Below are 17,320 nucleotides of genomic sequence, written 5' to 3'. Positions count from 1 at the left end.
TAAGTGGCGAGAAAGGTGTTAGTAATGGTGGAAGTCACATTACAATATAAAATGTGTATCAAACCAACACATTGTACACCTCAAACTACACAATGTTATCTCAGTTACGTCTCAATTTGTAAAAAAGGGATAAAAGGTTATACTGTGAAAAAAATTTTCTCACCCTTATCCCCTAACCATTCAGTTCTCCTCACTAAAGGAAACTACTATTTCCCTGGGATATATTAGGTTGATCCATATTAAATTGGCAATATTCAACTATTTTGATGGGCAGTAATGGCAACTTCATGCAGTGTAAATTAATAGCAGTGAAAAACACAGATTCTTGTTTCCATGGAATTTTCATTGTGGCGAGAAGTGTATTAGTTAATGATTTCAGTGTTAACTTATCCCAAAATTTAGTGGCCTGAAACAACAAACATTATTTCAAAGTTTCTGTGGGTCCTGAATCTGGGAGTGGTTTAGCTGTGTGATTCTGGCTCAAGGTCTCTGATGTGTAGTAGTCAATATGTTGCCTGGGGCTGCAGGCATCTAAAGCAGGGGTGTCAAACTCATTTTCACCGGGGCCACATCAGCCTCGTGGTTGCCTCCAAAGGGCCGAATGTAACCTTGAGGACTGTGTACATGTAACTGCTCCTGAACAGTTAAGCGAGAGCTTGGCGCTGCTGCCGGGTAGAAACAAGGGGCTGGGCCGGATTCGACCCGTGGGCCTGGTATTTGCCAGCTGTGCTCTAAAGGCTTAACTGAGTCTGGAGGATCAACTTCCAAGACAGTTCACTCACCTGGCCATTGGCAGGAGGACTCAGGTCTTTGCTCGTTGTTGACAGGACACCTCAATTTCTTCGCACATAAACCTCTAAACCTCTTCGTAATGCTGTATTCTCGTGACATGGCAGGTGACTTTCGCCAGATCTGGTGATTCAAGAGAGAGAGGACAGGAGGGAGCTACAGTGACTCCTCCCCCTGCCTTGCAGTGCTTTTTATGACCTAGTCTAGGAAGTCACACCTCCTTGCTTCTACCCATATTCTGTGTGTTGGAAGCAAGTCACTGAATCCAGGCCACACTCAAGGGGAAGGGAGTTAAAAATTCCACCTCTGGAAGGAAGGAGAAACAAAGAATTTGTGAACATATTTTAAAACCATCACAGGAAGACAGATAATAAGCAATAAACATAATAAGTAAATTACGGAATACATTAGAATGTGATAAGTTCTATGAAAAAAGAAAATAGAGCAGAGGTACTGGGAATCAGAGTGTGTGTTTGTGGAAGGATGTGGGTTGCAATTTAAAACAGGGTGGTCAGTGTAAGACTCAGTCAGGTTAGATTTGAAAGAGACAAGGAAGTTAGCAAAGCAGATAATCTGGAAGAAGAAAGCCCGCAACCAAGGGAATACCTAAAGCAAAGGCCCAGAAATGGGAACAACATGACGTGAGAGAAAAGAATACTGACTATATTTTATTAGTAGCCTATTTTCAGTCGAGGAGGTGGGGGAAGTTGAGGAAGTACTATTTCCGTGGCTGAAATTAATGAGCTCATTGTTTCTCACAGGAATGTAAAGAAGAAATCAAAATGGATCCAAATATGAGTGCGAGTTGTGTCAACATCTCTGTTGAGGGGATGACATGTAGTTCCTGTGTTTGGACCATTGAGCAGCAGATTGGAAAACTGAACGGTGTGCATCACATTCAAGTAAGTTACTCTTCGGGAATCAGTGAAGTCGGAGATTTCAAAATGGGTTTGACTTCTCAGTGAAGTACAGAATTTATTTACACTTCCTGTCTCTACCATGTTCTTGTCTGTGAGTCAAACTGCTCATAAGATCTTGAGCAAATTGACTTCAGTTTGCCTTGTTTCCATGACAAAAAAAATGGCAAATTGGTATACGGTGATTCTTTATGCAGTTTGATACAAAATTTCCTTAATTCAAGAGTCCTGTGAAGTGTGGTGGCAATATGTGGGTAATTCTTTGCCACGTCTGAAACGATAGGTGATTTTTTTCCCCTGTCTGAGTTTCATATTCATCTTGACGAGAGAGAGCAAAGTGAGCTTTGGACCCATTCTTACTATTTCTACGGTGGGAAAGCAGTGCTGCTCCCATCTATTGTCTGTACCACACACTCTGGTCAGCTAACACTGTGTTGCTGATTGTGGCTAAAAAAGCTTTATTTACATAATATGGTAAGCCTTCTGCAAAGCTTTCTGCCCCTAGGAATACTTAGATATAAATTTTCCACTTTCCCATGCTCCACAAGTAGGATTTTCTTTTGTATTCACCATCTACCTTCAGGTAACTCCAGTCTTAGAGGCTCTTTTATTGTCTCTCCCCGCCTCCCCGCCCCCGCCCCCCAAGGATGCTGCTTTCTTTCATTTGGTTTGGGGAGAATTCCAAGTTGGAGAAGCTGAGAAGTGACAGTATTTACGACATCAAAGGTTTTGTCAAACTAGTTTACCTTCAAAATAATTCAAATTTATAAAAAAAATTTCGTGATTTTTTCATTAATTTGTAAACTATCCAAAATTAGGCAGACATTTGCAGTTTGTTGATTTGAAAAGTGGATGGCCAAAGTGACTCTGCAGCCTTCCGACCCAAAGCTTTCAAAACGAGTCTAATTTCAGTGCGTAGTAACTGACACCTGCATTTGATTTTATCCTCAAATGAAACCAATTAAACATCCTCCAGTTGATCTAAGGGGCTGGTGCTGGGCGCAAGAACAGAAGGTAAATCTTACTAATTGTCTGTGCTAATTGCAGTAAAGCTACTTACCACCAAAAAACTAGTTCACATCATTTTTCTCCAAGTGACTTTGGTACTTACTCTTTGTCTGGCAAACTATTTTATGTTAATATCTGTTTTGCCGACATATCCATGTATAAATGAAGGGCTAAATCCTGCTTTGATGTTTGCAGGTAATTCCTGTATAGCCTATTACATCACACTCGTTTGTAAGGCTGCTGTTTCTACTGCATCTTCCCAGAACTCACCTCTGTTAATAAAGCCTGTTTAAGGTCAGAAAAATGCATTTCAATTAGATTAAGTGTAAAGGGAAAGTAGCAGCGATGTGACATGAAAGCACTTTGTCTTATCAACAGTGATTCATAGGGATCCCAGTGACAGATGCTTAAGGCCATGCTTTTCAGGGCATGCTCGCAATTTGATTGCCAAAAACAAAAGGAAGCACACTTTCTCTGCCTTTTCCAGCTCGCCTCTCCTCCTTTAGTCAAAAACCCATATAGAGTATAATTTTAATATCTCTTCTTTTTTTCTTCCTTTAAAAAATATTTTGCTGGGTGGGGGCAGATGAAGAGGGCAAAGAAAGTCAAATACAAGGTGACTAAAGGAGACTAGACTTTGGGTAGTCAGCACACAGTGGAATATATGGGTGCTAAATTATAAATTGTAACCTGAAATTTATATGATGTTACTACCCAGTGTTTCCCAATATATTTAATAGAAAATATTTTACTAAGTGTTAAGTCTTCTAGGCCCAGAAACAGATTTATTGTGAAGTTAAGGGAGCTTAAGTTTCACAGCCCCTCACTTAGAGTGACAGCTTCTGACACCCTGGACAGAGTATTAGCAATGGGTTCACATGGTTACATGTTTTTGCAAGAGTAAAATATTTCACCTTGGCTGGTGTGGCTCAGTGGATTGTGTGCCGGCCTGCGAACCAAAGGGTCGCCGGTTCGATTCCCAGTCAGGGCACATGCCTGTGTTGCGGGCCAGGTCCTTGCTGGGGTGTGCAATAGGCAACCACACATTGATATTTCTGTCCCTCTCTTTCTCTCTCCCTTGCCCTCTCTCTAAAAGTAAATAAATAAAATCTTTAAAAAATATAAAATATTTCAACCACAATCCTTTAAGTCTATTGTCTAATGCCACTTTGACTCCCCCTCCCTGTTAGACTTCCCCTTGGTGTTGGGTGGTACTGGATATGCCACGGGCACTTGGAGGATCTGCTCAAGGGGAGCTTGAGTTTGGGATATATTTAGTTTGGGGTTAGTAGGGTATTTAGCTATATCTGGTTGTTAGTCACTTGTGTGTACAGTGACATTTTTGCTCGAAATTGCTTCCAGCAATACTACTGCCCATCGACTCACCCAGGGCCATGGCAGGAAGCTGTAGGGCCCGGTGTAAAAATGGTAAGTGACTGTTATCAGGTCAAAGAAGATTTCAAACTAATCTCTGCACAGGTAAGCTTTTCAGAAACTCCCTGAAATCTTATAGCTCCTGTATGAAAGAAACTGGATAGTTTTTCTAAATTTCACAGACAGCGGGTCTAAAAATTTGGCAATACCTAGCCATGATGTTGAAAGGAACTTTTCTAAACTCTCATTAATAAAAAATAATTTTGAGTGGGAAAGACAGTTATCTTTCTTTTCTCAGTTGAAATGTTTTTACAAAAGCATTGTTAAATGAAGCAGCAGAGTACACAGGCAAAAACATAGGAAAATAAAATATAGAGGTAGGCGTGTATCAGGCATTAGTATTACATCTGTTATTTTTATGGATTTTATGGTATTTATTAGCTTTTAAAATTTTGTAAATTGTAACTTTATTACTTATTCAGAATATTTACTTTTGAACAGAATTTTTTTTGAGTCTTAGATTTTTTTTTTAAGATTTTATTTATTTTTTAGAGAGAGGAGAAGGAGGGAGAGGGAGAGAAACATTGATCGGTTGCCCCTCACACTCCTCCAACTGGGGACCTGGCCTGCAACGTGGGCATGTGCCCTGACCAGGAATCAAACCGGTGACCTTTCGGTTCATAGGCCAGTGCCCAACCCACTGAGCCACACCAGCCAGGACTGGATTATTTTTCTTAAAGTCCCCCCAAATATTTTAAGTTTCAGTGGCTACAAAAGGTAGATGCACCTCTTTCTAGGAATCATATAGAAAATTGTCTATGTCCAAATGTAATTTATAGTCAGAATTTACCTCGAAATGTTAATACATAAATATTGGTTACTTTTTAGAGAATGTCAAGGTTTAACATTTCTAGATCCTAGTTTCTGAGATTACATTTACTAAGACTAATGTGCAGTGAATTTAGAAATCAGATTTGGGGAGGACATTGTTTTGACTTAAGTCAAAAAGTTCTGGTAGTATTTGGAATAAAATTGATATGAAGTGATATAATGGTGACATTAAGTTGAGTGTGGTTGCTTTATGGAAAATATGCTTCAGTGGAACAGATCAGAGCTTTAACAAAATTCAAGGAGAGTGAATAGTCAAGGAGTCTCTAATTGTAGAATAAGTAGAATGGATGATTATTTCTCATCGCAGCTTCAGCACTTAAATACATTTGGGGAATTTTGTCTTAAATTGTAAAGTTTGTGAGTGTAATACTCTTGTTTGTTTCTGCCAATGTCAAGACTGCAGACTTTAAAGGGATTAACCTGAAGTTTAATTTAATCACCCCAGTGGTCTGTTCAGGGGGGAAATAAAATAGGCAGATAATGTGAAGGTCTTTCTCTGCGATTGGTTGGCCTTTTTGAAAGTAGAAATGTAAAAACAAATTTAATTAGATATAAGTACTAAATGACTCCAAAGGTTAATGCTTTATTAGGAAATTACTTTGTCCTTGAAACTTAAACTGCTAACTCTGAGTGCTTTTTCCCTTCATGTAGATAAAGGCTGCCATCCATTCTGCTAATATAGACAATCCTTTTACAAAAGGACCACCCACATGCTGGCAGTAACTCAATTCATCCTGTGGATCAATACTTTGCTTGCTCCCCTTAAATTTAACTTTTTTTTAATTCTTGAAAAGGTTACACGTGTACAGAGTGAAATCTTTCTCTCAAAGGAAAGCAGTTATCAGTTTGCAATGTATATATCCTTCCAGAAATAGACTGTGACTATAAAATGGTTTATATGTATATATGTATATCTGTATGTGTATATTTAAATATATCACCTTTTTACATAAATGGAATCTCACTATAGATATTGTTCTGCACTGTGGTTTTTTGCTTAGCAAATATATGTTAGATATTGTTCCATATCGACATATAGTGATTGGTCTTTTTGATTTCTATTTGGAACTTGTTTTGTTTCTTAATTTTTGCTATGGCAAATGATAGTATATTGAACATTGAACATCCCTTTTTCGAACACACATTAGAGTAATATAGGCATTTTGCTTAATGTAGATTCCTAGGTAATAACCATCCATACAAAAAGATGTAGAATCAGTTATTCAAGGAGGCTTAGGTTTCTGATTTTAGTTGAACTTCACGCCAAGTATCAAAAGGTCCAATACAAGATAAAAATCTAACAGTGGAAGAATGGTGTGAAGAGGGACTTTCACTATTTCCTTTTTATCACTTTTATTTAATTTTTATAATCAATAATTATACATTAGTTGTATAATTTTGGAAGCAAAAACAAAATATCTTAGCAATGAAATTCTGACAAAGCACTCGGTTTACAGATAATTTAATTCATGAAATTAATGTTACATCTTAAAAAGACTAACAAAATCTCAGTATCTTTTTCATTTTTAAAATAGTTGGGTTTTGAATTTTTATATTGTTAAGAATGTCTTCTGCTAGTTAATAAATTGATTTAATTGTTTTAACTGGTAACATTTATTGAGGTTGCTCAAAAAGTATGTGTAAGTAGAACTTGATGTTTCACTTTATATTATAATTTTTAGTATTCTATACTGAAACATCAAAGTAGAGTGTTCCTTGATTAATATACACACATATTTTAACAAACAATAGAATTTGTATTGAGATATATATATTATAAATGGGATTCCTATTATGTATTAAAATAGTTTTTAGTTGAGTCAAAAATATAGTGTAGCCCCAGCCTGGTAGCTCAGTTGGTTAGAGTGTCGTCCTGAAACACTGAGGTTGTAGGTGTGATCCCTGGTCAGGGCACATACAAGAATCAACTAATGAATGCATAACTAAGTGGAACAAAAAAATCAGTGTTTCTTTTTGTCTCTCAAGTCAATAAAAAAAATTAAAAAATATGTTGTAAGTGGTGAATCAACCATTAGAAATTCAAGATAATTGATGAATCATTTCACTTTTAAAAATGGGGAAATTTTACATTATACTGATTGTCAATCCTCGTAAAAGCCCAAAGAAACATATTCTCTAAATCATTTTTAACTTAAAGCAGTAGGGGAGAAGATAGGAAATGTAGGGGGGAAGACAAATACAGCACTAAAATTTTGTTCAGACTCTAGAAAACAATTTATATTCACATTGCTCACATTACAGGCATAGAATTTTAGTTACTCAAGGAAATTAAAGGTCATCTAGCCTTTTCACTTATAGATGGAAAGGACATGGACTTTGGGTTTGCATAAACCTGCATCTAAATCATAGCTTTCATTTTCCTGCTGGGTTTTCTGGGCATGTGTTCAGTTTGCTAGGCTTCATAAATGACACTGGATCACCTTTCATTATCAGATGAGAAGGAATACAAAGGAGAAAAATGTGCTAATGACAACCCAAGAATTGGTAGTAAGACAGTAGCTTTTATGGAAAGTTACAGCTAAAAAGGATTATCTGGTTCAGTCTGTCAAGAAACTATAGCTCTTTGAATTAGGGAGATTTCTCCAAGGTCTAGCTTTCATCTTGCTTGAGAACAGCTTGTGCAGCCTTTGTCTGTTTATGCAAATTGTACAGAAATCGCAGGCAGATGAAGTATGCTATGCCTGAAATTCATGCTTTAGGCATTTCAGTAGAAAAAGAACACCATACTCATTAAAATAATGGATCTTCACAATCCATGTGGACAGTTAGCACCTCTACACCACGATTAATGCTGTTGAGGCCACAGGGTGCATTTGATTTCTTTTGTACTGTCCCACTCCCGCCTTCATCGAAATACAACAAATAGTCCTCCACCTTGAGTCCTTCCTATGAGCCACATTCATAATTTCTAGACCACAGGTGGCAAACACAAGGCCCACGGGCCAAATCCGGCCTCCACCTTGTTTTATCCGGCCCAGCGCCTTGTTTCTACCCGGCGGCAGCGCCGAGCTCTCGCTTAACTGTTCATGAGTAGTTACATTGATACAGACCTAAAATTACATTTGGCCCTTTGAAGGCAACCGGGAGTTTGGTGTGGCCCCTGATGAAAATGAGTTTGACACCCCTGTTCTAGACTGTTTGTTTTCAGAGGTACTATTGATACAGTGGAAAAATAGTTCTTCTGAAAATAACAGCTTTGGTTGCTAATGAAAGACTCCCAAGACAAAGACAAGCTGTGGAAACTTTGGAACAATGTGGGGAATAGGCAGAGGTGGTTGTTGGTGGTGGGGGTCATGGGAAAGAAGAGCTGGACAGATGCAGAACCAGCCTGGAGCCGGAGCCTGCTTTTGTTCACCGTTGTGTGCCTAGCAGCTAGCACAGTGTCAGGCATGTAATAGGCACGCGGTAAATATTTGTTGAATAAATAAATGCTATTTTAGCTTCCTGCCCGAGGATTTGGCCTCCACAACTGTATTGTGAGAATCACTGTATGAATTTCCTTTCAATGGAAACAAAGGAGCTGCTTATTTTTATTCCCTTTGAGACCTTAGGTTTGAAAAGTCTCTTTGATATCGAACATTCAGAGGAAAAGTTAAGTTGCCATTAGGGGAACCAGGGGGACATTTTTGTGACTGGCCAGTTTTAAAACACACACATAGAAGTTACTAAATAAAGAAATGTTTTCCAGGCTGCAGCGTGAAACAATCATTGGGTAATAAACTCTTTTGTATATTATTTTATATCCATAGTTGCCTTTTTTCCTTATGTCTTTTTATCAGTAGAAGAGAGGCTAAAGTCGCCCTGGCTGGTGTGTCTCACTGGATTGAGTGTCAGCCTGCGAACTAAGGGGTCGTCAGTTCGATGCCCAGTCAGGGCACATGCCTGGGTTGCGGGCTGGGTCCCCGGTATGGGGCGCCCGAGAGGCAACCACACATTGATGTCCCTCTCCTCCTCTTTCTCCCTCCCTTCCCCTGTGTCTAAGAAATAAAGTCTTTAAAAAGAAGAGAGACTAAAGCAGTAGAAAGCACAGCAAACTGCCTAGTGACAAAGTAAATGTTGCTTTTAAAATCAGTTTTGAGAATAATTTCTCATTGGCTTTGTTGGTAAATTGACATTTTTGTGGGGGAGAAATTAGCTCAATGGGTGGGAGGCAGATGAACAGGGTAAAGGGGGTCAAAATATGGAATGACTGAAGGAGACTAAACTAAGAGCAATCTGACCAACTAGGATTATCAGTCTTTGTGATATTTCACACTTCGGGCACATCTCAAGATTTTACCAAATACGTAGCCATTGATTACCAAGATGAAGGAGAAATAAACATATAACACATTAAAATAAGAGAAAGATTTGACTACATAGCTATCGTAGATGATTTAAAGTGAGATTTCCTACTCTGAGTTACTTATAATTGTATTTGGAGTTGTTTTTATTTTGTGGAACAAAACTTCTCACCAGGAATCAGTCATCATCATCATCATCATCTTCCTCATCCTGAACCACCTTTAGAATATTTATAGCCTATAGCAGGGGTGTCAAACTCATTTTTACCAGGGGCCACATCAGCCTTGTGGTTGCTTTCAAAGGGCAGAATGTAATTTAGGACTGTGTACATGTAACTACTCCTTAACTAGGGGCAAGGAGCTCAGCGCTGCCACCAGGTAGAAACAAAATGCTGGGCCGGGTAAAACAAGGTGGAGGGCCAGGTAGGGACACGGTGGAGGGCTGGATTTGGCCCACGGGCCTTGTGTTTGCCACCTGAGCTCTATTGTTTCCTTTACCCTCTGTAGTCTCCTTGCTAGGTGTCGCCCTCCTAAAATGTCTCTTGGTGCTGCCCTTTTCACCCCTAGTGTCGAGCCTTCATTCAGAGCTTCTGTTGCACCATCATTGCATTTACAACAGCCTTCTGGCTGGTCTCCCCTTCTCCTGTGTCACCCCAACATCATTTCCCACAGTGCCTCCCAAATGATTCTTCTCTAACATGCAAATATGATCATGTCATCCCCTTGCCTAACCTTTCCATGGCTCTCTGTTACCTATAGGATAAATTAGAAGCCATTATTGGCATACAAGAGGCCCCATAATAAAGCAGTTGTTTAATTCTCCAGCCTGTCATCTTCCTCTACTGTTGTGCGTTCATTCGTTTGGAATTCGCTGCTTCATATGTCCTTGCTGATTTGTGTTTGTCTTATAACATTCAGGCATTATCTCCACTGAGAAGCCTTTTCTCACACATACTTGCAGGAATAAGTGGCTGTCCATTTTCTGTATTGTCTCTCCTACTGTTATTGCTTGTAGCTATGTCATGCTCAGCTTTGTATTCCGAGAATCCCAGTCCCTAGCACATATAATATGTGCTCAATAAATATTAGTTGTTCGGTGTTTACTCTTCTATGACTTGCTGCTGCAAAGAACTGCTTTCCTATCTGTTCACTCCTCTGATCCTTATAACAACCCTGGATGATGATAGCGCATATTTTCCACTTTGTAGATGGTAGAACTAAGGAGTATGGGTTGGCTATAAATGGAGAAATGAAACTCCAAGTCAAATCTTGTGACTTCCAACCTGGGTGTGTGTGTGTGTGTGTGTGTGTGTGTGTGTGTGTGTGTGTGTGTGTGTGTGTGTGTGTGTGTGTGTGTGTGTGTGTAGAGAGAGGGAGAGAGAGAGAACACACATGTGAGACTACATCACAATTTTGTATAAGATGCAGTCATGGTAGTAGTTCTTGGTGTATTTGTCTACAGTATTTCAAATGCCTGATCGGTACCTGAGTCACTTACACCTATATACAGCTTTGCCATTCTTATCAGTACGCAAGATATACTCTCCAAAGATAATAGTAGTGATGAGAAGTAATAGACAAACTCCATTAGACTGAACTATTTGTTTCATTCTTAAATGTGGTGTGCTGATTGCTTTCAGGCTCTCTGTCATGTAATGTAATTAAAGTAACTTGTGAACTTTCCTTCCAAAGGTTTCACTGGAAGAAAAAAATGCAACTATTATTTATGACCCTAAACTACAGACTCCAGAGACCCTGCAGGAAGCTATCGATGACATGGGCTTTGATGCTATTCTCCGCAATCCCCACCCCATCCCAGTTTTAACCGACACCGTGTGTCTGAGAGTTCCTGGTTCACTGACTGTGCCGTGGGACCACATCCAGAGCACATTGCTCAAGGCTAAGGGTGTCACAGACATTAATATTTCCCCTCAGCAAAGAACTGCAGTGGTAACCATAATCCCTTCTTTAGTGAATGCCAGTCAGATAACGGAGCTGGTTCCAGATCTCAGTTTCGATACTGGAACTGTGGAGAAAAAGCCAGGGACCTGTGAAGATTACAGGGTGGCTCCAGCGGGTGAAGTCAAGCTGAAGATGAAAGTGGAGGGGATGACCTGCCATTCGTGCACGAGCACCATTGAAGGGAAAATAGGGAAACTGCAGGGTGTTCAGCAAATTAAAGGTAACGTGCCAGGTGGTATTTGTGTGTTTTCTAAGGCTTAGTTTTCTGTTTTGGCCTTTCAACCTTTCTTGGCCTTTTCTTCTTCTTAAGCATGGGATTTGAATTTGTGGGAATGGAATGCTTATTGCTTCACTAAAGTCTGAAGTACAGTGCATTGCTAGGATTAATGTCAGCAAAGAGAATGATTAAAAGTTACATGAGTTTTGAACTAGCAGAAAATGCAGTTGGGGCGGCATTTCATGGAGTTCAGGGTTTACTTTTTTAACGATTTTATTTATTTATTTATCTTGAGAGAGAGGGGAAGGGAGGGAGAAAGAGGGGGAGAGAAACATCAGTGTGTGGTTGCCTCTCACGTGCCCCCTACTGGGGACCTGGCTCGCAACCCAGGCATGTGCCAGGGTTGGAACCGGCAACCCTTTGATTCGCCACAGCAGCCAGGGAGAGTTCAGGATTCTTAATACAACATGCCTGTGGTCTTCTTTATGTCTAATATATGTCTATTCAGGCATTCAGAAACTTGGAGACCATTGATATAGTGGTCATATCTTTAACTTTTTTCTAGTCTCTGTCATTAACATTTTCTGAAAAGAACAGAATTATTTTAAGAAAGGATAATAACAGTGAGAGAGAAGTGATTTTGTGTGATAGTGATTCGGTCTAAAGAATGTTTCCTGAAGCAGGCCAGGAATAACTGAATTAAATAACTATTTTTCTTTTTATTAATTAGTCTCCCTGGACAACCAAGAAGCTACTGTTGTTTATCAACCTCATCTTATCACAGGAGAGGAAATAAAGAAGCAGATTGAAGCTGCGGGCTTTCCAGCATTCATCAAAAAACAGCCCAAGTACCCCAAGTTGGGAGCTATTGATATAGAACGCCTAAAGAACACACCAGTCAAATCCTCAGAAGGAGCACAGCCACGGAGTCCAGTATGTGCCGATGATTCCACAGCCATTTTCACCATAGATGGCATGCATTGTAAATCATGCGTGTCAAATATTGAAAGTGCTTTATCTACACTCCAATATGTAAGCAGCATAGTAGTTTCTTTAGAGAATAGATCTGCTGTCGTAAAGTACAATGCAAACTTAGTCACTCCAGAAGCCCTGAGAAAAGCAATCGAGGCCGTACCACCAGGACAATATAGAGTTAGTATTACAAGTGGAGTTGACGGTACCTCAAACTCTCCTTCCGGCTCCTGTCTTCAGAAGATTCCCTTGAACGTAGTTAGCCAGCCCCTGACTCAAGAAACCGTGATAAACATCGATGGCATGACTTGTAACTCTTGTGTGCAGTCTATTGAGGGTGTCATATCAAAAAAGACAGGGGTAAAATCCATACTAGTATCCCTTGCAAACAGCAACGGCACTGTAGAATATGATCCTCTACTAACCTCTCCAGAAACTTTGAGGAAAGCAATAGAAGACATGGGATTTGATGCTACCTTGCCAGGTAATTATCGATTTTTTTTCTTTGATTTCCCTAATGTTCTTTTCTCACCAGTTTGCTGATTCTTTTGTCTTTTATCAATGAGAAAGGACTAATAGGCATTTTATTTCCACCTTTTGGAGATAAGTCCAATGTAAGTATTCAGCGATGTATATATACAGAGATGCATAAGGATGTTTGCATAATTATTTTAAAAGTACAAACCTTAAATAAATCCTGATATATCCATGGGATGAAATGTTATGAAGCCGTAAAGATTATGGTATTAAAGGTACTTAATGCCACAGGAGAGTGTCAGATATTTTTGCTAAGTGAAGGAAAATAAGCTAAAAAGCGGTATATTCAGTTTTATCAGAGTTTTATAAACACATGTATAAAGATGTATGCCATGTATATGTTATTTATGTATATGAATCAAATTCCTGGTGGGAAATGAGCTAAAATTTTGACAGTGGTTATTTGTAACTGGTAAGAAAATGATAATTGTTTCCATTGTGCTTCTGCATGTCTTTTAAGTTTTCTTATGACAAGGCTGCATGTAGTTATATATATACAGGGTCCAGTTCAAGTAACGCCCCCTTTTTATTACAAAATCATGAACATGTAATTCTGTAACATCATAATGTCACACTCAAGCACACCATCTGACATTTTAGGTGAAATGTTCAAATTAAGACTATAAATTATTACACCCATATTATTACCCTACCAGCCACACTCAGGCAGGCCTTACTTCTGCCAGACCCTGTATAATGGGAGAGGCAAATGTTGTTTTAAAAAGAAACAAGGTATCAATAAATCATAAAGTTTAAACCACAGTTTTGAATTTAGGCATTCAAAGTCTTCCTGTTTCCTGACAGCTCTTATCTTGAACTGAAACCAGAAATGTATATGCAGTGGAACTTGCCTGTGTAAAGTTGTTTGGAACTGGAATTGAACATAGCCTTGCATTAAACTGGAAATGCCCTAATGACACTTCTTACTGTAAATAACAGTAACTAATTCGCAGACCATGTCACCTTTGCTCTTAACCTTTGCTCTTTTGCTCAGCATGAAGGATATCAAATAATAGCATATTGTTTCCAAGCTCACTAAACCTGAGAAGCATAAAAAATTATATTAAACCCATGCTTAAATTATTATGGTAGATAACTCTCAGTGGAAAAGGACGAGACATATTAAACATTCTTCTCATATTCAGGGCAAAAGGTAGAAATTATAGGATTCTCACCTTTTAACGTCAAGATGGAGTTCACATACAATAAAATTCACCCTTTTAAAGTACACAATCCACGGGTTGTCAGTATATTCACATAGTATTGCAGCTGTTACCACTGTCTCATTTTAGAACATTTTATCACCTGCAGAAGAAACCCCGTACTCGTTGGCAATCACTCCCCATTCCCCCTGCCCCAGCCGCTGTTATCTACTGTTCCGTTTTTGTTGTTATGAATTTGACAACTCTAGGTACCGTGGAAGTGAAGTCATTAGAATATTTGTGCTTTTGTGTCTAAGTACTTTCACTGAGCATATTGTTTTCAGGGTACGCAAATGTTCAGTGATGTTCATAACGTGAACTTTATTCATTTTAATTACTGTTACAGTATTCCCTAGTATGTATTATATACCTCACTTCGTTTCTCCATTCATCAGCTGATGGAAATATATGTTTCCACCCCTTGGCTATTATAAATAGTGGTCCTATAAATAATTTGTAAATAATCTTTTGCATGAATATATGTTTTCTCCTGGGTGTATACCTAGGAGTTGAATTTCTGGGTCATATGGTAAATATGTTTAACATTTTCTGGAACTGTCAAATTCTTTTCAAAAGTAGCTGTACCATTTTAGTTTCCTACCTAGAATTCTCACTTTGATAAAGACAACCTCAGACGAAGGTTCTTGTGCTCTAAAAAGAGATACATAATTCCCTATTAGAAAACTTATACAGAATACACCCTGGCTGGTATGGCTCAGTGGATTGACTGCCTGGCTGCAAACCAAAAGGTTGTAGGTTCAATTCCCAGTCAGGCCACATCCCTGGGTTATAGGCCAAGTCCCCAGTGCAGAGCGCATAAGAGGCAACCACACACTGATGTTTCTCTCCCTCTCTTTCTCCCTCCCTTTCCCTCTTTCTAAGGATAAATAAGTAATATTAAAAAAAATTTATACAGAATGCTAAAATGTTAAAGATCCTCCAGTACTAAAACTCTAAACTCTAAACAGAGTATAAGAAATACATGATTGGAAGAGGAAGTAATTATGAAAGCAGAAGAAAATTTAAATTGGAGATATTGGAAGTGAAACTATGAGTTTGCCATAAAAAATGACTAAAATTAGTTTCAGCAAAAATTTACTTGTATCTGTCATCAGTTATAATTTTAAAATGTTCAGAATGACAGTATTTGAAAATATATTGATTCACATTTCAGTAATTCATAATGTTGAATTATTCCTCACAAGTTTCTGTTAAAATAGTTCGGCATACATGATACATTCATTATGTTGCCAATGATGAACACTACATAAATAAGTTTAGTTCACATCAGTATCAGTCAAAGAAATTACACTGTGATATTGCTATGCCTCCTACATACATAGAAACCCAAATTATGTCACATATGGTATGAAACACAAATATTTCTCATGATCAGATCTGGTGTCTGTCATACCATAAACAAGGACCTCACCAAATTTCAGACTGGATCCCAAAACAGATTTTGTCCTTTTCACTTGGGCCTATATTTTGCAACAGAGTCTACATTTGTATTTTGATAATCTTCTAGGAAATTCATATAACACTAAAGTTTGAGAAGCACTGGTCTAAATAATTTGCTGCATTGACCTCTTTGAATAAAGTCTCTGAATTAAACCTGTATTAGCATTGTTCATTTAATGCAATAATTATATAACACTAAATGATAGAATTTAAAATAGCTAGCATTTATGAGATTTTATATAACAAATGTGGGAAGAGCAAAAGTAGAACTTTCCAGTTGCTGTAGATGAATTCCAGAGTGTTTGATAGTCTCTGGCACCATGCCTAGCATCTGCCTAGTCCCTGGAACCATGAATACAACATGGTCAGTAACTTTTAGTAATGTCTTTTATGTCGACCTACTCTTGTCAAGGGTCCTAGGATTTGATTATTCAACAAATAATTACCAGGAGGCTGTTCTGTGCCCTGAATCTGTTAGGGCTCATAAACACAGTCATGGCCACGATGAATAAATAGGTGAGAAAAACCTTGCCACAGTGAATGTCACCATACAAGACCAGATAGAATTGTGACCACAGCTACCTATAGGAGTAAAAGGTGGACATCAAAGTGACCGTATTCTGTGTTTCTGCTACAGATCAATCAGTGTTTTAAGATGCCACCAAAATTGCTTTTTCACTGTATTTTTCCCCATTACCATTTAGTTCCCTTATACACCCTTCCCCTCAGTAATCACCACGCTGTTATCCATGTCAATGAGTCTATCCTTTTTGCTCGATCCCTCCATCCTCTAACCTCCCAAAAGCTGTCATCCCACTCTCCATCTATGAGCCTAATCCCCACGTGCTGTCATCCTGCTCTCTCTCTCTCTGAGTCTGCCGCCAGAATTGTTGCTGCCCATTTTCTGAATGGCAGTGGCAGTGCGCATCCAGGCCTCATAGCATAGCTCTATGACGTGACCCAAAAAGAGAGGGATCAGCGTATTTCACTTTCATACCGTACTAGTCCTGGATAAGCCATACACGTTAAAGACGATAGTGAAGACTTCCAGCAAAGATGGAGGCGTAGCTAGATACACTTTTCCTCCTTGCACAACCAAAATAAGAACAACAACAAATTTAAAAACAAAAAATAAACAGAACTGCCAGAAAATGGAACTGTATGGAAGTTTTACAACCAAGGAGTTGAAGAAACATTCATCCAGATCAGTAGGAGGGCAAAGATAGGCGGCCAGGGTGGAGAGGACACATAGCAAGGTGGCTGGCAGAGCGAGCAGTCCCACATTTGTGTGCAGATAAACTGGGGAGTGAGACAGACCACACAACCTAGGGTTGCAGCATGGGGAAATAAAGCCTCAGAACCTCTGACTGAAAAAACCTGCAGGGATTGAGGTGGTGAGAGAAACTCCTAGCCTCACGGGAGAGTTAATTGGAGAGACCCACAGGGTCCTAGAATGCACACAAACCCACCCACCTGGGAATCAGCTCCAGAAGGGCCCAATTTGCTTGTGGGGGGTGGGGAAAGTGACTGAAAGTCCACTGAGAGCCAAATAAGCAGCACTGTTCCCTCTCAGGCCCCTCCTCCACACACAGTGTCACAACACAGGGACGTGGGTTGCCCTTCCGTGGTGAATACCTAAGGCTCCTCCCCTTAATAGGTAAGAAGCGTGCCGAAAGAAAACAAAAA

At 39.1% G+C, this 17,320-nt stretch overlaps 1 protein-coding gene across 3 annotated transcripts in view; it reads left to right on the top strand.

Annotated features, from left to right (window-relative positions):
- Positions 1-17,320, top strand: part of ATP7A (ATPase copper transporting alpha) — a 105,153-nt gene that overhangs the window by 32,270 nt on the left and 55,563 nt on the right. For 2 of the 3 annotated variants that reach the window (XM_045183804.2, XM_045183805.3), the window contains exons 2-5: positions 1,551-1,691; positions 4,077-4,142; positions 10,976-11,465; positions 12,193-12,918. In XM_045183804.2, coding sequence (XP_045039739.2) covers positions 1,572-1,691; positions 4,077-4,142; positions 10,976-11,465; positions 12,193-12,918 — 1,402 coding nt within the window. In that variant the 5' untranslated portion in view covers positions 1,551-1,571. The remainder of the gene's footprint in view (positions 1-1,550; positions 1,692-4,076; positions 4,143-10,975; positions 11,466-12,192; positions 12,919-17,320) is intronic. The other variant, XM_024574979.3, reaches the window with a different exon arrangement.

This window comes from Desmodus rotundus, chromosome X (genome assembly GCF_022682495.2).
Source record: "Desmodus rotundus isolate HL8 chromosome X, HLdesRot8A.1, whole genome shotgun sequence".
NCBI classification, from domain to species: domain Eukaryota; kingdom Metazoa; phylum Chordata; class Mammalia; order Chiroptera; family Phyllostomidae; genus Desmodus; species Desmodus rotundus.
This window is presented reverse-complemented; position numbering and strand designations above follow the sequence as displayed.